Source organism: Mus caroli, chromosome 10 (genome assembly GCF_900094665.2).
Source record: "Mus caroli chromosome 10, CAROLI_EIJ_v1.1, whole genome shotgun sequence".
NCBI lineage: Eukaryota > Metazoa > Chordata > Mammalia > Rodentia > Muridae > Mus > Mus caroli.
The window spans coordinates 72466315-72487846 of NC_034579.1; the positions used below are offsets into that span (position 1 = coordinate 72466315).

Consider the following 21532-nt stretch of genomic DNA (forward strand, 5'->3'; position numbering starts at 1 on the left):
TCTACATCTTCATCTGAAGGCTGCTAGGAGAAGACTGGCTCCCACATGGTTAGGAAGAGGATCTCAAAGCCCACCCCCACAGTGGCACACTTCCTCCAACAAGGCCACACCTACTCCAGCAAGACAAAGACAACACCTCCTAATAGTGCCAGTCTATATGGGCCCAGCATATTCAAACCACCACACTCATCAATTGCTTTTGAAAATCCGGGCGTGGTGGCGCACGCCTTTGATCCCAGCACTCGGGAGGTAGAGGCAAGCGGATTTCTGAGTTTGAGGCCAGCCTGGTCTACAAAGTGAGTTCCAGGACAGCCAGGGCTACAGAGAAACCCTGTCTCAAAAAAAAAAAATTGCTTTTGGAAGGAGCAAATCTCAAGAACAAAGATTAGTATTTGCTTGGGCCAGGCTTTCCCATAGTCAGCTGCCCAAGTTCAACTTTTGGAATATTCCATAACGGACAGGTCAGAGTGGGCAGCTGCTCCCTGGCTTTACCCATTCTCAAACTCCAGGTCACGGAAGAAACTATTATTTGTCTGATTCCTGTAGACACCAGAGTTGGGTGACATCAATCAGGAAGTCAGCCAAGATCCAGGCTCAGTGCTCAGCTTCAGTATAGCCTGCTACAGGGGAAGGGTCCAAAGAAAGACTTTCCAAAAGAGAAGAGGTGTAAGCTGAAGGACAGGACAGCCAGGACCAAGTTTACCTGAGTGATGGAGTGTGTCCTAATAGGACAAATAAAGATGAGAGCTGCGGTGTGTGTGTGTGTGTGTGTTTGGCCTGGTGTCTGGGGACATGTGATCTAACATTTACAGCCATGGGTGCTGCATGTGTGAGTGAGAGGGTGCCGTGTGTGTATGCATGCATGAGTGTTTATGTGTGTAAAGAGAGAGCCATATATAGATGACATATAGATAAATGATAGCTAGCTAGCTAGATAAATGATAGATAGATGGATAATAGGTAGATATAGATAGATGATAGATACTTAGATGATAGATAGGTAGGCAGATAGATGATAGATATTTAGAAAGATAGATGGATAGATAGATAAATAGAAAGATTGGAATTATTTCATAGGAAAGGGAGATAGAGGAGACTCAAGGGACAACAGATGCTGAATTCGAGACTCTGGGTGTAGTAGAACTAGGGTGGAGCCTCTTCTCTCTTATCAGGTAACCAGGTGTGAGTCTCGGAAGCAGAGGGCAATACCCTGATTTATGTATGAGGGCATAAGTAAGGTGCTGAAGAGCACTCTGAGAGGACTGAGTTAGCAGGCAGACTAGAGAGCAGCCTACAGGGCAAACGGTTGTTTAAGGTTGTGGCGATTCAGGCCTGTAGTCCCACCCAGCAGAGACAGGTGGATCTCCGTGAATTCCTGGTCAGCCTGGTCTGCCTTGTGAGTTCCGAGCCAACCAGAGTTATGTAGAAAGACCTTGTCCCAAACAAACAAACAAACAAACAAACTCCATCTTTTGAAGGAATCATCACAAATATAGGTCAGGGGGTGCATGAAAAGCCGCAAGATTTCTGGTAACAAATTTTTTTGAATGAAAATTTTTAAGAAGATGGGTGAGGTCAGTAAGAGGCACTCCAAAGGTATGTGTGATATATGGTATATATGAGGTGTATTTATATATAGGATATATACATACACACACATATACATACACACATATATACATACATACATATATGGAAGGTTGGGGGAGGGCATAAGAGAGAAAGAGACGTTAGTGGATTCACTTAGTTTAGATGTCCTGATAGTTAACTTTGTCAAACAGTTTTGGAGCTCCAAGAACACCAAGTCACACACAGAGGTAGGTGACACACACTGGCTGCTACACAGGCTAAAATATCCCAAGACGGTTTCTGGCTTTGGACCTGGAGCGATCTAACTCCCAGTCACTGATGTCACTTGTTTGACTTAGGACACACAGGTGATGCTTCCTGCTGTGTGGGACTGTAGCTGACAGTTCTGCAGCCACAAGTCACATGTCTGTATGTGGCAATATCCTCTCACATCCATGAGGCTAGGCTCTTGTCCCTAGGCCTGATGAAGATAAGGCTGAATGTCAGGATCCCAGGTCTTCAGGAGAGACAGAATTGTCTGAAAGACGCTATGAAGCATTGAATCCCTGGATCCTGACACCCATCGGCCCAGAGGTTCCCCCTCTCCCTCCCTTATCTGTGGAAACATTCCTCTATTTGGTTTGTTATGTAAATGAAAAAGTTGGAAAAGTTGAGGCTCTGTCTGGCTGCCTCCTCCTTCCCTCAGAAATCAGGCCACAACTCGTGCACACCACTCTTTACTTTCTATGGAGGCAGCAGGGACTTGTAGGTAAGTGTCCCTTACCTCTGCCACTCTGAACAAACAACTCTCTCCTATGGACCCAAAGTTGGCTTTGAGTTATAGCCGGGTTCCTCACCTGCTGGAAAGTTGTAAGAGATTTCGCTGATGGTGTTTTCTCTCTCTCCCTCTCTGTCGGCCTCCTCATACTGTCCATTGAAGGAGTCTCTTTCCCTGGCTCCCTCCCTCCCCCACTTCTCTCTCTGCATCACAACCCCCAACCCCCCCACCCCACACCCTGTTTCATTAGCTAGCCCTGCCAGGCCTGGAGATCCACTTGCCTCTCACTGTTTCCAGAGGGCTAGGGTGAAAGATGTGGGCCACCACAAGGCCTATTCTCTGTGAGCAAGAGGAGGTCCCTACCTAAAGGAGCTCCTGGCACATTTCACTGGCAACAGAGCCAGCAATGAAATGACAAACACATGTGCCGGAGCTGACTCATCACAACTGTGAGAAACAGGGCAAGAGACCAAGGCTGGAGATGAATCTTAGTAGGACATAGCATGCATCTCTGACAGAAAAGTTCATCAGAACAGCAATGCGGTACATAAAATAGACCTCAGAGTAGACTTAGAGAGCTAGGTGGCTCAGTTGCTGACGCGCTTGCCTTGCAAGCTTCAGGACCTAAATTGGATTCCCGGTCCCATTAAAGAATTGGACACGGGAGGCTGGAGAGTGGCTCAGTGGTTAAGAGCACCTACTGCTCTTCCAGAGGTCCTGAGTTCAATTCCCAGCAACCACATGGTGGCTCACAGCTATCTGTAACTGGGATCTTCTGAAGACAGTGACAGTGTACTCATAAATAAATAAATCTTAAAAAAAAAAAAAAAGAATTGGGCACAATGGCAGGTACTTATAACCCACTTATAACCCCAGTAACAGGGAGGTGAAGGTAGGTGGAGTGCTAGGATTCAAGCTAGCCACTCTAGTCTAATCTGTAAGAATTTGGGTCATAAACCTATTTCCCAATGTCATAGACACCATATGCTCCCAAGGCAGGGATTTGGTTTTTTTTTTTTTGTTTTTTGTTTTTTGTTTTTTTGTAGTATTTATTTATTTTGGTTTGGTGAGACAGGATTCCTCTGTGCAGCCCTGGCTGTCCTAGAACTCATTCTGTAGACCATGCTGGTCTCAAACTCAAAGAGATCCACCTGCCTCTGCCTCCCAATTACTGGGTTTAACGGTGTGTGCCACCACACCCAGCTCATTATTGTTTTTTCAGATAGTCTAGAATAGCTCAAAATTTCTGATCTTGCTTCAGCCATCTAAGTGTTGAGATGACACAGTCTCTGCTTCCATGCTGGCTTCCAACTTGGGGGAGGGGGGGGGGTCGGGAGTGTCTTGTCTATTTGTCCATCAAACAGCCTTGGGAACAGAACATAGCCTTGGGAACAGAACACAGCCTTGGGTTTAGTGCGGAGATAGCTGCAGGAGCTATTAGTCAGCCACAGAAAGGAGTGTGCCTTTCCATGTCCCCAGCCTCTTCTCCCTGTGATCTCATGCTGCCCCAATTCTTGCAGAATTGAGCAAAGGTTGGTGTGAATGGGTTTGTTTGTCCTGAGTTTTATAAAAATAGGCGGAGCCAAGAGCCTGCTTGTTATGATATCTTTAAGTCATCTTTTGGGCAGATTTGGTAGTAAAAGCCTGTAATCCCAGCTACTCAGAAAGTCAAGGCTGGAGAATCTAAAGGCATGGGTAACTGAGTTCGATCTCCCTCAGTGCACAAAGGTGAATGAGTTCAAGGCCAGCCTGGGCAACTTAGACCCTGTGTCATGATGAAAAATGAATTAAAGAGCCTGGGATATGTCTAGCAAAATAGTCAAGGAAGGGGCTGGAGAGATGGCTCAGTGGTTAAGAGCACTGGCTACTCTTCCAAAGGTCATGAGTTCAATTCCCAGCAACCAATGGTGGCTCACAACCATCTGTAATTGGATCTAATGCCCTCTGCTGGTGTGTCTGAAGACAGTGACAGTGTATTCATATATACATTAAATAAATAAATAAATAAATAAATAAATAAATAAATAAATAAATCGTTAAAAAAATAGGCAAGGAATCTAGCCTTTTAAGGCCAATTCTAGTTGTTAGGCCTTCCCCTCTTCTTCCTGCCTCTGTCTCTACCCACACTATGACACACTGACACCCTCACACAGTGAGCCCTGGATAAACAGCCTTACTTGTTTTCTCTGGGGCTGTCCTGTCTGTTTCCACAGGTGTCCACCTCCTACGGGGAAAGTGTGGGTACCCACAAGGAAGTATCAACAAAGAACTGTCTGTCTGCTGGGGAAATCTCGAAGGCACAATCCACACTGTACCTCTAGTCTGTCAGTAGCAGAGCCAGCAGCTATGAAGGAAACTACCCCTCTATGGTCTGCATCTCCTCTCCTGCTTCCCTCCATGATTCTAAGATTTAAAAAAAAAAAAAAAAAAGAACTTCTGGAGCTGGAGAGATGGATCAGCAGTTAAGAGCAATGACTGCTCTTCCAGAGGTCCTGAGTTCAATTCCCAGAAATCACATGGTGGCTCACAGCCATCTGTAATGGGATCTGATGCCCTCTTCTGGTGTGTGTTTGAAGACAGCTACAGTGTATTCATATAAATAAAAATAAATTTTATATATATATATACTTCTGCCTATCTCTTATCTCTTAGTTCATAGCCATAGACACATAAAACTTCTTACTGGGCCAGGTATGGTAGCTCAGGAGGCAGAAGCAGGCAGATCTCTGAGTTTGAGGCCAGCCTGGTCTACAGATGGAGTTCCAGGGCAGCCAGGACAGTTACAAAGAGAAACCCCATCTCCAAAAAAAACCAAAAAGCAAGCAACCAACCCAAACCTTTTTGCTGGTCCACGCTCTCAGTCTCCAGACTGAGGAAGCTGAGGCAGGAGCATCTGAGTTCAAGACCAGCCTGACCTACAGGGTCAGGTATCAAAATTAAAAACCAACAGGGAGTAGACAGAAGGGTCAGAGGATAAAGTGCTTTCTGCACCAAGTATGGAGACCAGAGTGTAGATCTCTCTAACACACAGAAATGCTGGGTGGGCAACGTGGTTCTCACAGGGTACAGAGACTAGAGTTCCTTGGAGCAGGCTGGCTATTTACAGTAGCCTCAGAATCAAGTGGCTATCCAGACATTAGTAAGCTCTGAGAGAACCTGCCTCACTGAGCAAGGTAGAGTAAGCTGAGGAAGACACCGGACATCTACTTGGGCCTCCCCACATGTATGCGAACACACATGCACAGGGTACACCCACATATATGCAAACATGCATGTGTGTGTATACATATACACACAAAGAAAAAAATCAAAACAAAATAAAATTACACATTCACTCCCTTGACTTACCCACTCTTGTGAGCCCTCTGTCCCCTCAGAGATGGCTCACATAGAGGGGTCCCAGCAAAGTCACTGTCTCTTTCCTGTGGTGTCCCTTGCCAGTCAACCAAGCGTAACCCCAGCATGGGAGGCAGCACCCTGATTGGCCTCTTCTGCAACATGCTGGGCCCCTATTTCCTGTAGTTTCCCTTTATAGTGGGCAGAGCCAGAGGGCCAGCCCCAGCATCAGACAGGTCCCAACAGAGGACAAAAGGGCAGGTGGAAGAGAGATGAATGAGTCAGAGATCATGACTGAGTGAATCTTGTATGTCTGACTGACTAACAACCAGGATGTCTCTTTATTTTACAGATTTCACAAAAAAGGGCAACCTTAAGATTTCAAAAGACATATGGATCATATCGTTTTTGTCCCCGGACAAATGTTACAAATAGAGAATGGTCATTATCATACTCAAATCGATTTATAGTCTACCTGAGCATTTATGACATATGACATTCTGGACAGTGAACCATTAATCAGAGAGAAAAACATCTGAGTCAGTCTAAGCGAGCTCCCAAGCCTTGAACACTGCACAGTGATTGAGCTACAGCTTGTGAGTTAGTCTGGTTTAAAAGTTAGAAAGCTCTCCCAGGCTGCAGGCTAGCCTGTTCTATTCATTTGTCTTCTCTGTGTCTTTTAAGACCTCATCATAACTTAAGGTGAGTCAGTCTGTTTATGATTGGTAAATTCTTATATTTCTTTTATATTATTTTTATATCATCTATATATATTATCAAAGGTTGTTGTAGGCAAACTAACTTTGTTATTAAGCTTTTTCCCCCCCTGGGGGCAATGTCCTATAGACTACAATCCGAGCCATTACCAATGAGTTTGCTTAGGGGCAGGTATGCCAAGAGGATTCTGGGGCGATCCAACGTCTTTGTCCCTTTCACAATCTCCATGGCAATGAAGATTCTTGAGTAAGGCCAAATAAGTTTACTTCTTTGAGAGCAGAAATCATTTTCTGGGGAAAAGACATAAATGAATCCTAATGTAAAAAGTTCCCCACAGATGTAACACGTAGAGATCAGAAACCCAGGTTAAAGACAGCACAGTGGCGAAGACAGCATCCGGCTTTGCTTTGTGAACTGTGTCAAACAGCTTCCTGGCTCTCGATGGTTTTCACTAGTCAGGGCTATGCCAACAGGCTTAACTGGGTTATAAAGACGTATTATAAATAATATAATATATAATAGAAATAAACACTTATTCCTTCTTTTTCTTCCAGAGAGTTACTAAGGTTGGGATTTAATCTACAATCAATTCAATCAATTCTGTATTATTATATGTATGTGTGCATGCATGTATGCATGCATACATGTATATGCGCATGGGCGCACATGTTGGAGCAAGCACATGGAGACTAGAATTCAAATTCAAGCATCATTCCTCAAGAGATGTCCACCTTATTTTTTGAGATAGGGTTGTTCCCTTGGATCTGGCTCACGGATAAGGATCAGGCTGCCTATCCTGCCATTCCGGGGGATTCACCTGTCCTATGCAGGAACTGTAAGAGCCAGCCATCCCACCTGTCTTGATTTTTAAAAATGTGTGGAGGTGCTTTGCCTGTGTCTTAGAGTTTTGTTATTGTTATTTTCTAGGAAGAGACACCGCGACCAAGGCAACTCTTATGAAAACATTTAAATTGGGCCTGGATTACAGTTTCAGAGGTTCAGTCCATTATCTTTATGCCAGGAAGCATTGTGGCATGCAAGTAGATGTGACACTGGCTGGAGAAAGAGCTGAGACTTCTATATCTTGATCCACAGGCAGCATGAGGAAACTGAGACCTCAAAGTCTGTCCTAGTGGCACACTTCCTTCAAAAAGGCCATACCTACTCCAGCAAAGCCACACCTCCTGTTAGTGCCCCTCCCTATGGGAGAAATGTCTATTCAAACAACCGCATTGCACTCCTTAGCCCCAACAGGCTTATAGCCATATCATAATGCAAAGTGTATTTAGTCCAACTTCACAGTCCTGATAATCTGTAACAGTCTCAAACTTGTTTAAGATTTGTTTATTTATTTTATGTACATGAGTACACTGTCACTGTCTTCAAACACACACCAGAAGAAGGCATCAGATCCCATTACAGATGGCTGTGAGCCACCATGTGATTGCTGGGAATTGAACTCAGGACCTCTGGAAGAGCAGTCATTGCTCTTAACCGCTGAGCCATCTCTCCAGCCCCCAAACCCCATCAAACTTTTTTAAAATCCAAAGTTTAGAGTCTCTTCTGAGACTCATGCAATCTCTCAACTGTAAGTCCCTATAAAAATCAAAATCAGAAAGCAGATCACATACTTCCAACATATAATAGCACAGGATATCCATCACCATTCCAAAAGGGAGAAAGGCGAGCACAGGAAGGGAATACTGGACCAAAGCAAGACTAAAACCAGCTGGGCAAAGTCCAACCTCTGCATCTCCAAGTCTGATGCCAAAGTGCTCTTGAGATTTCCAACTCTTTCAGCTGTGTTGGCTGCAGCATATGTCTCTCTCCTGGGCTGGCTCCACTCCCTGTTAGCAGCTTTCCTCAACAGCTATCCCTCGGCTCTGGTATCTCCAATATCTTGGTTTCTCCAAGGCAATCCGGGCTTCACTTTCATAGCTTCACATGATGGCCTCTATAGGCCTCCACCCATGACACATACCTGGCCTCAGCAGCTTCCCTTGACCTCAGAGGGAGATTCCATAACCCCTGTCTTCTATCCTCGCCTCTAAAGCCAGAACCATGTGACCGAAGCTGCCAAGCTGAGGCTGAGAACCGACCCCCTGCTTTCCTTCACTGCCTGAGCTTGGTTGTCCTGAAACTTGATCTGTAGACAAAACTGGCTTCACACAACTGCTGGGATGAAAGGCATGCACCCCCACACCTGGCTCTAAACTTTCTTTTAATTCCTTTTCGAAGGTTGAAAGCTTAGCTGGGCAGACTCTTGCTCTGAAGTCACCATTCCCTTTATTTAAACATTTGACTTTTCTGTTACCTGTTTAACTCCTTAAAAAACAGGGTTTAGCTCCTTTCCACCTCCTGGTGCCCCCTTTTCTGTACATTTTGTATTTTTTACTTCCTCAGCTTGCTCCTTTTCATTATAGATCTTCATAAGAGTGACCACTAACAACCACACAAGAGAGTTGATACTGGGCCATTTTGAAATTTCCTCTGCCAGCTCAACTAATCCCAAAGACTTCAATTTAGCCTCAGGAAGACTTTTTAGACAAGAGCAAAAAAGCAGCCACGTTCTTAGCCAAAGCTCGAGAACAGTCTCTAGGCCACATACAAATAGTTTTGTCCTCTGAAACTTCTTGAGCCAGACCCCCAAAGCTCACATCACCTTCATCACCACTGTCTTCCATATTCCTACAACTATGGCCCTATGAACTATTAAGTGATCAATTGCTTTTCTAACCCAAAATCCACATTCCTCCAAACCAAAGCATGGTCAGGCCTAATCCCAGCAATACTCCAGTGTCTGGTACCAACTTCTGTCTTAGTTTGGGTTGACTGCCTCCACCACAAGTCTCTGTGTATGTCTGGGCACCACTTGCATCCCTAGTGCCCATTGAGGCCAGGGGGTGGAGAAATAGGATCCCATGGAACTGGAGTTGTGAGCTAGTATGTGGGAGCTGAGAATTGAACTCAGGACCTCTGGAAGAGCAGCCAGTTTTCTTAACTGCTGAGCCATCTCTCCAGCCCCTCACTCGGCTCTTTGACTGGGTTCCAAATATCAAATTCAGGCTGTCACACTTCCGTGGCAAGCCCCTTACCATGAGCTACCTCTGCGCCCCCAAATTATTTTTAATTTTTTTTTAAGCCAAGGTCTCACTGCATAGTCAGGTTAGCTTGCTTAGCCTCTCAAGTGCCAGGATTGCAGGTGTATACCATCATGTCCCGCTATCAAATTGTGACAGTTTTGCAAAAGGAGACACGGGTTTGAAGGTCACTCAAGTAAGAGCACTGACAGAGGGCATATCCGGGGTCCTCATGGTTCCCAGCCTGTGTTGGGCGTGTGAGAATAGAGTCTCACCCAGAATAGACCACCTACCCAGCTCTGTGGTGATGGGGCTGGGATCCCCAAGCCCCGCCTACCGCCTGACAAGGCCATGTCATTCAAAAAGAATGGAAGCTCTTATTTCATGGGGTTATCAGGACCCAAAAACTCAGTCCACGTTGGGGAGGGGAGGAAAGGACGGGGCCGGGGGACAGGGAACAGGGATCTGAGACGTCTAGGTCCTCAATCATTTATTTCTGTACCCACTCCATGGAAGGGCGGGGTAGGGACCCACCAAGACCCCCACTTAATATTCACAGGACAAGGGGAAATTGAGATGGCCAGGGCTGTACTTCGTGTCCACCTACTCCATGGAAAGACTAGGACCCCTTCTCACATCTCTGCATCCTGTGAGGACCCGGAAGCCCCTAAGCCGGGTCAGAGATACTCCTACAATCACTTCACGACCATTGAGGGGCAATCAGGACTCCCAGCCTCCCAACCCCTGTTAGTGTCCGTTCAGGGAAAGGACGTGACGCACCCACCATGCCTCACCCTCCGCCCACGCCCAGCCTGGGTCTCCTGACTCTGCTTGGAACCGAGGGTGGTGACAGTAGAGTGAGCGAGAGGGTGCGGCGCCCCGCCCCGTCGCTGTCACGTGGCACGGGTCCGGGGGGCGGAGCCAAGCCAGGTTTTTCTAGGGTCCAGGCACCCAGGTCTCCTAGTTGGCTCTGTCTTCAGCTTCTCCGCGCTACCCCGATTACTGCTGCCAAGATGATGTGTGGCGCGCCATCTGCCACAATGCCAGCCACGGCCGAGACGCAGGAGCTCGCTGACCAGGTGAGGCTGGGCCCAGGTCAGGCCAGCCTGAGCCAGGCCTGCGGAGACCCGGCGGCCTCAGGGACCGGCCTGTCCAGACCGGCCAGGTCCTGCAGCGGGTTTCAGGGGCGGCCACAAGTGTGACTGGGAGCTGGGGGCTCTGGACCTGGTTGGAAGATTCAGGGCCGGGAACTGGGGCGAGTCTTCTGCCGCTTGCATACAAGAGGGCCACTCACCTATTAGGGAACTAGCCCCGGATCGGTGGAGGGATCCGCTGGTCCCAGAGAATTGAGGAAGGCAGCTGTTAGAACCTAGACTGCACCTTTTTGACGTACACCCAGGCCTAAACAAGAGAAAGCCAGACTGGGCTACAGTGGTTGTCTCCTCAAAAGAAAGAGCTAGGACTGTTTAGCTCAGTGGCAGGAATTCAACTGATACCACCACCACCATCACCAACTCTGCCCCTCAGGGAAAAAAAAGATCAAAACCAGAAGTTGTAGAACTTGCTTGTGCCTAGTCTGAAATGAAGGTGTGGACCTTGGGCCCAGGCTGCCCTACTGTTAGCAGAGCAGAGATTCAGTACAAGGTAGGGGGAGGTTCAGGGTATTAGCAAGAGAAGAAAAGTTAAACAAGTCCTCTCTTCAGCTCTCCTGCCACGCCCCAAGCCCAGGACCCTGTCCACTAAGCCTAGCTGATCTTGGGACGTGTTTGCTCTGACTGAAGTGGCCAAGGAGGAGTGAGTCAGCTCCACGAGACCCTGGAAATGAGGAAATGTTACAGACACACTGGCCAGGCAAGGGAACCTTGGCCACGTGCCATGTCAGCACTCAGGAGGCAGAGACAGGCGAGTCTCTCTGAATTTGAAGCCAGCCCAGTCTGCTTAGTTCCGTGCCAGCCATAGCTACACAGTGAGACCCTGTGTGTCCCCCCCACCCCCACCAAAAAGGGAGCTGTGTTGTCCTTTATCAGTGGGGCCGACAGTTTACCATGTCCCCCGGAGTGAGGAACTCCGGTGTTGAAGGCTGGCGGGGGGAGGGGGGCACCTGTGCGTGAATCTGAGTCCTTCCTTCTCACCCACCATCCAGGTGAAGTCCCAGCTTGAAGCGAAAGAAAATCAGAAGTTTGATGTCTTTAAAGCCATATCCTTCAAGAGACAGATAGTGGCTGGCACCAACTTCTTCATCAAGGTGGGTACTTGATAGTCGCTTGGCATGAACTGGGGACATAGTCTCAGAGTAGAGCAGAGTGTCCTGCAACTTCCTGCAGAGAACCCCTTAAGGGGACTTGTACATGTTCTGAGAGGATGAATTTGGGGGTGTTAGGGTTCCCGGCCTTAAAGGAGGAGACAAGGGTTATCACCGGCTAAGTTAGTGGCTGGTGTCCTGTTCTGGCTCAGTTTCTAAGGCTGGGTTAAGCCTGGAGCTGGAACCTTACCTTTCACTCACAGGTCTGTCTGTCTGTCTCTTCCTCCAGGTTGATGTGGGTGAAGATAAATGCGTGCACTTGAGGGTGTTTCAGCCCCTCCCTCATGAAAACAAGCCTCTGACCCTGTCCTCTTACCAGACCAACAAAGAAAAGCATGATGAGCTCTCATACTTCTGATCCGGGGATTCCTTTGCACCTGTGTTTGGGACCACGCAGTAAAACACCCCTCCATGATGGAGAGAAGGGAGTTGAGCAAGTTTCTTTTGTGATTCTCAAACTGCGTTGTATTTTGCATCCTTCCAAATAATTATTTTCAGAAAACTGTATATGATCTCTCTAAATATATATTTTTAGAGACTATACGAACTGTGTCCTTAGTTTTAATTTTTCCCCCTTTGTTTGAAAAAAATCACTGTCACACCAGGCAGTGGTGGCTCATGCCTTTAATCCCAGTACTCAGGAGGTTAAGGCCAGACTGGTCGGTCTTCTGAGTGAGTTCCAGGACAGCCAGGCTACACAGAGAAACCCTGTCTCCAAACAAACAGATCACAGTTATAATGTAGATATACCAAGAAAGGGCAAGTGATGTGTTTATTTTACTTCTACATTTATTTACCGACGGATATGCTCATGAGCATATACGTTCATGCCGCGGTGCACATTGGAGGTCCGGGGACAACCTGCTGGAGGTGAGTCTCTCCTTCCACCATATTGCTTCCTGGGATTGAACTCAGGTCATGAGGAATGACAGCAAGTGTCTTTAGCCACTGAACCGTATATAAACTGGTACCAATAAAGATGCGGAGACATCTGTATAGTGTACGGCTGTTAACCTTTTGCTAGGGCAGTCTTTGAGCTAGCCATACAGCCGACTTCCCTGCCATTGCGTCCTCACCATGTGGCTCTCTCTGCTTTACCTCCCTACATGGCTTCCATTCTGGTGGGTCTTCTGTCTTTTTGCCCTACTTCTGCCCCAGCTTCAGCCCCACAAGCTCTTTATTCATCATCCAATCTGAGCCAATCAGCAGCCAGACTGTGCTCCGCACTGTTGCCAATTGGCCAGACTGAGGATCACGTGACTTCCACAAGGCAGTTTGCGTTTTCTTTTTGGGCAGGTGAGGAAGCCCGATTTACATATCCTGGCGCTGCCAACATAGCAATTAACAATTGAGAATACAGGAACACACCTCCATAGCCAATTGATTCAACACGTATGGGGATGGGTCATCCCAACAATTCATAGCTGAAGTGACCCAGCGGGTAGAGTCTCTTCTGTGATAGACATGACCTGCGCTAGCCTGGGAAAGTCTTTCGGATCTAGGGCACGGTAGTGACCATGTTCGCCGAGTCATAGCACCTAGGTGGGAGAGTCAGGACCGCACCTAGCATCCACCCTTCCAGTATTGCTCATCCCAGCCAGGGCTATCCGTTCCCATGGCTCAGTCTCCTCCGATGAAAGGTTTTGAGGGAGTCACCAGGCTGCAGGGATGCATTCATGTGTTGACACACCACAGTTGTCAGCTACACACTTCAGAGCACAACCTGGACCTTTGTGTTCCTAAGTGGAGGCGTCCTGACCAGTCAACCTTCCAGAACCTGCTTCCCTTAGGAAGGCCAGTGCTCTCCCGTGCAGGTCAGTGTCCTGACCCTTAGACCAGGCTGGATGAAGACGGGTGACATACTTGAGTTCAGAGTCATGCTGCAAACACAGTCCTGAGGTCTGCTGAACTGTAGTCACCTTCAAAGCCCCTTGAGACTGTCTGCAGACAGACTTTTGAACCCTGGTGATAAGGACAGTGAGGGGCCTCCAGTGAGCTCCCAGAGCTGGGGAGTGGGTGGTGCAGTGAATAGTGGGCTCAGCCTCCTGTGCCACACAGGGCCTCAAGAACAAGCCTGTATCTCAGAGGTGCCTGCTGAGCATTCGCCATGATTGGAGCCCCAGCACCAAAGACAGCAGACAGTGAAAACATGCATAGTGGCCAGGCGGTGGTAGTGAGGCTGAGTGGATCTCTGTGAATTTGAGTCTAACCTGGTCTAAGAGAATTTCAAGACGGCAGAAGCTGTCTGTGTACAGAGAAAGCCTGTCTCAAAAATCAAAGTAAACAAAAAACCAAACCAGAAAAACCATACAAAGTGAAACCTGCTTTGCTCTCGAGACCTGACATGTTCCCACTCAGTGCATGAGACAGCAGGTAATGAAGATGCCTCTGAGGGTGTAAGAAGGGGCCAATATGTCATCCAAAGGGAGATGAGTCAGCAGCTGTGGCTGGAAATCCCCTCTTCCTACAATGAGCAACCAGAGTAGGCAGACGCTGTGCTTAGGATTAGAAGTTGTGGAAGCAGGATACACGGAGCAAGGTCACTGTAGGACCATGGATACAAGCTGTAGTTGACAGGGGGCCTGATACGGACATGGGTGGGTATGGTGGATTGAATAGGTATGGACCCCATAGATTCAAGTGTATAAAGGCTTGACCATAGGGAGTGACACTATTAGGAAGTATGGCTTTATGTCCTTGTGTAGGTAGGCTTTGAGAGCTCCTATGCTCAGGCTCCGCTCAGTGTGGAAAGTCTCCTCCTGGCTGCCTTTGGATCAAGATGTAGAACTCTCGGCTCCTCTAGCACCATGTCTGCCCAAACCCTGCCATGCTTCCCGCCATGATGATAATGGACTAGACCTCTGAACCTGTAAGCCAGCCCCAATGAAATGTTGCCCTTTGTAAGAGTTGCTGTGGTCATGGTGTCTCTTCCCAACAATAGAAACCCTCACTAAGACAGTGGGTAAAGTGATTTCTACAAGGTAGCCAGCCTCATCAAATGCTTCCCCCGGAGAGGATGGAGGAGACAGCAGACTGGAGGTTGCTGGGACACTGTGATACCAGGACCACAGACCCAGGGTGTGCACCATGAGAGCTGAAGAGCTGATTAACTCCTGCAGGAAATGTATAGCAGAACCATATCACCTCAGGCCATCCCGGAGCTCACAGCATGCTGGTGAGATGCTGCTGCTTTTTGTTTGTTTGTTTGTTTTTGGTGTTTTGGGTTTTTTGAGACAGGGTTTCTCTGTGTAACCCTGGCTGTCCTAGAACTCACTCTGTAGACCAGGCTGGCCTCGAACAAATTCACCTGCCTCTGCCTCCCCAGTGCTGGGATTAAAGCCGTGCGCCACCACTGCCCAGTGATGCTAAAGCCTTGTTATGTTCAGACTCCGTTTTAGAGAACCTGACCTAAGTTTGAACTCAGGTAAACTAACAGGCTGGTATCTAGCATTAGTTTCCAAGTTGCCCCCCAACAAAACCTAAGCCTAGCTCCAGTCTCTAGGCTAATCCCCAACAAGACCAGAGTCTCCAGGTTACACCCTTAACAAGACCAGTGTCTCTAGGTTATTCCCCCAACAAACCTGCACCCCAGATTACAAGCCCACCCCCTGCCTAATGACCACCAATGCAGGGGGGAGCAGAAGTTAAGTTTATGATAGGACTCCCAACACCAGCCAATTGTGTTAAAGGCCATAATAGCTTTCCAATTAGATGTTCACACAGCATTGCTTGCTGCTTACTTACTATAAAGCCTTACCCCAATAGACATTCGGGGATCCCCACCACCAAAACTGTCCTGCGTGACAGTGGTGCATTGGGGCAGCCCTAGCTAGCCATAATAGAATAAAGACCCTGCTGTGAGTTGCATCAAATCAGCTCCTGTATGTGTTTTTGGGGGAATCACTAACATTTCTCTGGCACAACACTGGAGGCTATTAGATTTTTTTTCCTCACCTGAGAAAACAAGGGAAGGACGAGCTCTGTGGCCTCTGGCTCTGTGTGTGGTGAGGTAGGGCATCAGAACTAGGAGGGAGCATGTGATTGGGCAGAGTGGCTCATCCATGGTAACCAGAAGGCCGATGGAGGCAGGAAGGGACCAAGGAGGTCCAGTTATGTACTTCAAAGGCACAGCCCCAGTGACCTCCTTCCTCCAGCCAGGCCCCTCCTCCTAAAGGTGGTTTATCTATGGATTCATTCTTGGATTAGCCATTGATGAAGTCACCCTCCCATGCAGGTCACCTCAGAACACTGCTGTGGGACCAAGCCTCCAGTCTAAGAGTCTTTGGGGGGGGGTCTTTCTTTCTTTCTTTCTTTCTTTCTTTCTTTCTTCCTTCCTTCCTTCCTTCCTTCCTTCCTTCCTTCCTTCCTTCCTTTCTTTCTTTAAAAAAGATTTATTTATTTATTTTTATGTATATGAGTACACTGTAGCTGTACAGATGGTTGTGAGCCTTCATGTGGTTGTTGGGAATTGAATTTTGGACCTCTGCTCACTCCGGTCAACCCCGCTTGCTCAGTCCCTGCTTGCTCTGGCCCAAAGATTTATTTATTATTATATCTAAGTGCACTGTAGTTGGCCTTCAGACGCACCAGAAGAGGGCGTCAGACTCATTCCGGGTGGTTGTGAGCCACCATGTGGTTGCTGGGATTTGAACTCAGGACCTTCAGAAGAGCAGTGCTCTTACCTGCTGAGCCATCTCGCCAGGCCTGGAGGGTGTTTCACACCTAAACCACAGCAGACAAGTCAGGTGGTGTGAATGAGAGGTGGGGGCCTGATGGGTGGGTAAAAGGAGCCATGTTCCCTTTGAGATCTGAGAAGGAGGTCATGGGAGCTGAGGGGTGCCTCCGACTTCCCAGACTGTAGAGAATGAAGGCACGTGCTGGGAGAGAGCTCTGAAGGAGGGAGCACAGACATGGCCGGAAGGCCTCAAAAATTCCTTGGGAGCCATGTGGAGACATTCTGCTTGCAGGATCTGAACCAGAAGAACCAGAGCTAATGACTTGGAGGCCTAGCAAGCTGCTGGTTAGAAAGCCCAACCTTCTATACCAATAAAGATGCTGGGTCCCCAGCCTCACTAGATGCTCATTTTGGAACAGTGGGCAGGCAACAAAGTCACACCCTCACTAAGGACTTATGATGGGCTATGACCCTTCTAGACACTGGAATGCAGATGTTCTTATGATTTTGATGGACGTACCTTGCCTCAGAGTGTCCTACCTGAGCAATGTGAACAAAAGACTCAGAGTTAAGCAAAGCCATTCATTGCTTGTGGCACCCTATGGTAGGTGAGGCCTCTCCCTGTACCTAGGGTCAAGCCCTGCCCCAGAAGCTGGCACCTGCCTGACATCTCACCACCTCTGTCCCCTTGGAAGGAAAATGATTGGCATGTGTCAGTGTTGTTCAGGCTGACAGCATCACCATGCTGTTTCGAGCACCAGCACCACATTTAAGTCCAGATGGGAGAGACAGGTGAAGGATACCTTGCCACAGCATAGGCAAGAATGGACTGCTCCGGCTGGAGAGATGGCTCAGCAGTTGGAAGTACTGACCGCTCTTCCGAAGGTCCTGAGTTCAAATCCCAGCAACCACATGGTGGCTCACAACCATCTGTAATGAGATCTGATGCCCTCTTCTGGTGTGTCTGAAGACAGCTACAATGTACTTGCATATAATAAAAAAATAAATCTTTGGGCTGGAGTGATCAGGGCTGGAATGAGCGGAGGTCCTGAGTTTGATTCCCAGCGGCCACATGAAGGCTCACAACCATTTGTACAGCTACAGTGTACTCATATACATTGTTTTATGTATAAATCTTTAAAAAAAAGAGTGAGCTGCTCCAAGCTGGGGTTTGTGTGGCCAAGGAGGTTTGAAGGTGCTCACTCTGCCTCCACATATGAACCCAGCCTCTTGACAGACGTTCCTCAATGCTGCCCTGGTGGGAATGGAATTGAGAAAGTACTAATTAAAGGGTACTCCTTCCCAAGAGCCTCAGGCCTTCGCTCGGGATCTCAGAGCCAAGCAGCAAGCACTGGGACCCAGCCCTCAGGCATCAAGAGGTCTCAGTTACTGTTCTGAAGGATTTGCATCCAGTGTCTTCATTTAGTTGGGTGGAGTAGCATGTACTGGGCTGGGTGAAGTCTGAGAGGCCTAGCAGGGCAGCCAGGAATGTTAACAGTGTCCTTGGCCACAGGGAGAAGAGTCAGCTGGTGTCACCACACCCTCCTGCTCTTCAGCCTGCACTGGAAAGAGGTGCAGTTAGGTGCTGCTGATTAGATGACATTAGAGCCCTTTAAGCCACTGATAATAATGCATGCAATCTTAATTGGATGCATGTCGTGCAAGGGGAAAATTGCAGACCTGAGGGGAGGAATCATTCCATTACCCGCGTATGCAGGAGCCCTAATGGGTTGTTTGGAGGTAGCATAACTGTTCCTGCCTGGATGACAACAGAGTCACTGGAGAAGCAGAACAGGGTAGGTTCTGTGGACGAGGCTAGGAGCCACCATGCATAACGCCCTGTGGTGGTTCTGATGGGAGGCAGATAGGGAGCCACAGGAGGGCTGGGAGCAGAGAAGGAGATCAGCTTGTTGCAGAGACATGCCTAGCAGCCAAGGTTGGATGCTAGGAGCAGCCAGGAGAGGCTGTCTGCTGTAGGCCAAACTTTAATAGCTGGGGCCGGGTGTGGTGGTGCATGCCTTTAATCCCAGCACTCAGAAGGCAGAGGCAGGCAGATTTCTGATTTTGAGGCCAGCCTGGTCTACAGAGTGAGTTCCAGGACAGCCAGGATTACACAGAGAAACCCTGTCTCAAAAAGCCAAAAAAAAAAAAAAAAAAAAGAAAAAAAACTGGGTTTGGGCTGGGGAGACAGTTCAGTGGTTAAGAGCACCAACTGCTCTTCCAGAGGTCCTGAGTTTAATTCCCAGCAACCACATGGTGGCTCACAACCATCTGCAATGGGATCCGATGTCCTCTTCTGGTGTGTAGCTGAAGATAGCTACAGTGTCCTCATCATTAAAAGAAAAAAAAAAAAAAGCTGGGTTTAAAGTGGACAGTGGTGGCCCACACCTTTAATTCTGGCACTTGAGAGGCAGGTGTAGGTGGATTTCTGTGAGTTGGCATGGTCTATAAAAATAGTTCCAGGACAGCCATGGCTACACAGAGAACACCCCCCCCCCTTTTTTAAATACCTGGGTCCATGCCTGTGCACAGGCACCAAGCATATTGTCCAGAAATTGTCACAACCAATGGCTTAAACATCAAGAACTAATCCTCTGACAGTTTTGTTGCCTTAGGTAAAAAAAATCCAGGAGTGGGCAAGGGTTGGTGGGGACACTCTTTCCGTAGGCATTGTGTCTGCTGCCCTTGCTGCCCACACACTGGTGCTCCTGCCCCTGCCCCTGCCCTGGCTCTGGGCTGCCCTCCTCCAGTCTCCTGCTTCCATATCCCAACTTCTGTGTCTCCAAATTTCCTTTCTGCAAGGACAGCAGTCATGGGTTGAACACTGCCACCTAATCCAACACGGCCACCAATTCCCTATCAACCGCTTCATTCTAAAAGAGGTCGTGGGCACAGGCCTGGGGTGTCAAGATGGGGACATTCTTGTAGGGACTCAATTAACCCTGGGTCGCTGTCACAGTGAATACCAGGGTCGGAGCTGCTTCTATCTGATGCCCTGTTCTCACCCACCAGGTTCTGCTCATGCCCACTGCCACAGAAAAGCCATCCCAGGAAGTGAGGGCAGCTTATCCTTCTGGTTGATCTGGGCAGTGATGGCCTGAGAGCTCCAGCAGCTGCAGGCACATCTGCAGGGACCGAGTGCATTCCTCCCCTGCTGCCCTCAGCTGTGCCCCAGATCCAGCCCAGATGAGTGGTACTCTCCTCAGTGAGGAGGCTGGAGGGAGACCTCAGGCCAGACCCTTCAGGTCCCTTGTCCTGGCTCAGGGACTACTCTGTGCTCCTGGGGACCTTGTTTGGAAGGAATGTGTTGATCTAGTTCTCCAGGGGTAGGGCCGAGGAGTTCCATGGCCCTGGACTGTAATGTACTAACCACGGACCATGTTCTTGTTAAGACACCAGACGTGAGGCAGGGTCCCAGTGCAGCCTGTCCTCATCCTAACTGTGGTGTTTGGAAGACCTCACCAGGGGAGCAGACATCTACCTAGAGTTAATTTACTCTCCACTTGCATTTTACAGCCACATCCTGACTTCTCATTCTGAGTGGGTCAACCACTGTGATGTGCCATATTGCAACAAGGGATCAGAGTGGTGGTGTCAGGACCCTCTGTCCTCTCCCGCTTCCCTGGCTGGGTTCTGGACACCCTTCAAGTGTGGGTAAAGCCATGCCACAGGGAAGCATTGATGGCCTGGGTCAGCCTCTGGAGGGAAGAAGCACTGCCACTGACTAGCTTAGCCTGGTCCTGATAACTCCCTGAGGTAGTGAAAGTCTGGCTTAGCAAGCACTGGCCAGGTCTCTAGGCTCCCTGCCCTCACACAGAGTTGAAGGCAACAGATGGCACAAGACCCCACCAGGTCGCAGGGGCAAACTGGCAAGTCAGAATTGGACTCAGCAAGGGCCAGAAGTGCTCAGGAGAGACCAGATGCACAGGAGGGAGCTGTCCCCAGGGACTGTAATGACCAGATCTTGCTGGCAGTCTAATGAGGCCTAGAAACCCACAAGTCCTCTGGCTACTACACATCCTGGGACCTCCTGTCCCACCTCCCTTCCCTCTGCTGCTCTTGCTCTAGCAAGGGCATGTCCTTCACTACTGGCTGGACACTTGGATGACCTTGACTTCCTAGTCCAGGCACCAGCTTGGAACCCTTGAGGGTAGTGAGCTGGAAGCTGGCCTTCCTCCCCTCCCGAGGGGAGACCTTGAGTTGGGTGAGATTAACTGTGAGCCTCAGGGGGAGGTTCGACTCAGATCCAGGGAGAGATGACCAACTCAAGACCCCCACCCTACACCACTGTTGTCTCAGGATGTGTCCCCCTAAGGAATGGCCTCCAAAGATGGCCATATCCTGGAACCTGCAGAGATGGTACCTGGCATGGCAAAGGCTCTGATGACAGGATTCAATGGAGGTCTCAAGCGGTAGGTGATCCTAATTGCTGTGGGGTCCAGTGTCACACATTAGGAAGCGGGAAGGTCTGAATCGCGAGACTTGGAAGATGCTGCTTCCAATAGCAAACAGAAAAAGGGCCACAAGCCAAAGTGCTTCAGCCTTGTGCCTGGCACTTTCAGAAGCAGCTGGTGCTGCCATCTCATCTGAATACACCCAGCCTCTCGCTATCTAAATAACAGAGGTCTCCTTAAATGGAAGCAGTCAAGGCAGTAGTCTCTGGACACCAGACTGTCTGTTCTGTCCCTGTCAGCCTCTGCAGGACCACACATCCCCTCGTGCTGAATGGCCAAATAGGGACCCAAGGATCTCTTCTCTAAGACAGCCCCCCCCCCCGCCCGCCTTCATGCCTTCCTCTGAAATGCTCCAATGCTTCACACCTAAGCCCATAACAAAGTTATAGTCATGGAACTCCTAAGTCTCACCATTCAACGTCACTGTCAAAAGGTCAAGGAGCCAGGTGGCACGAGAACTCAGGAGCAACTGAACTGTTGGATCGTTAGCCAATGGCTGGTCTTCAGCTCCTTGCAGGTGGATCACCTGGGCATACTCCATCTCTCAGTGCCTTAGGGCTGGCCCTAAAGCACCCAACAGTTCCCTGAGACAGCAGAGAGTGAAGGGTGAGTTGCAGGCCA

General features: G+C 48.7%; 1 protein-coding gene across 1 annotated transcript; it reads left to right on the plus strand.

Moving 5' to 3' along the window:
• The first annotated feature begins 10378 nt into the window (after window positions 1-10378).
• On the plus strand, window positions 10379-12325 carry Cstb (cystatin B). Its single transcript, XM_021175003.1, has 3 exons — window positions 10379-10559; window positions 11624-11725; window positions 12012-12325. Exons 1-3 carry the CDS (start codon window positions 10494-10496, stop codon window positions 12138-12140), a joined length of 297 nt encoding a protein of 98 aa, XP_021030662.1. The 5' UTR covers window positions 10379-10493; the 3' UTR covers window positions 12141-12325.
• The last annotated feature ends 9207 nt before the right edge of the window (window positions 12326-21532 follow it).

Bases quoted from the DNA above. Each gene is read 5' to 3' on its own strand.
- Cstb (XM_021175003.1), top strand. From the start codon at position 10,494: ATGATGTGTGGCGCGCCATCTGCCACAATGCCAGCCACGGCCGAGACG. The intron at 10,560-11,623 runs GTGAGGCTGGGC...CCCACCATCCAG, and splicing joins CGCAGGAGCTCGCTGACCAG to GTGAAGTCCCAGCTTGAAGC. The intron at 11,726-12,011 runs GTGGGTACTTGA...CTCTTCCTCCAG, and splicing joins GCACCAACTTCTTCATCAAG to GTTGATGTGGGTGAAGATAA.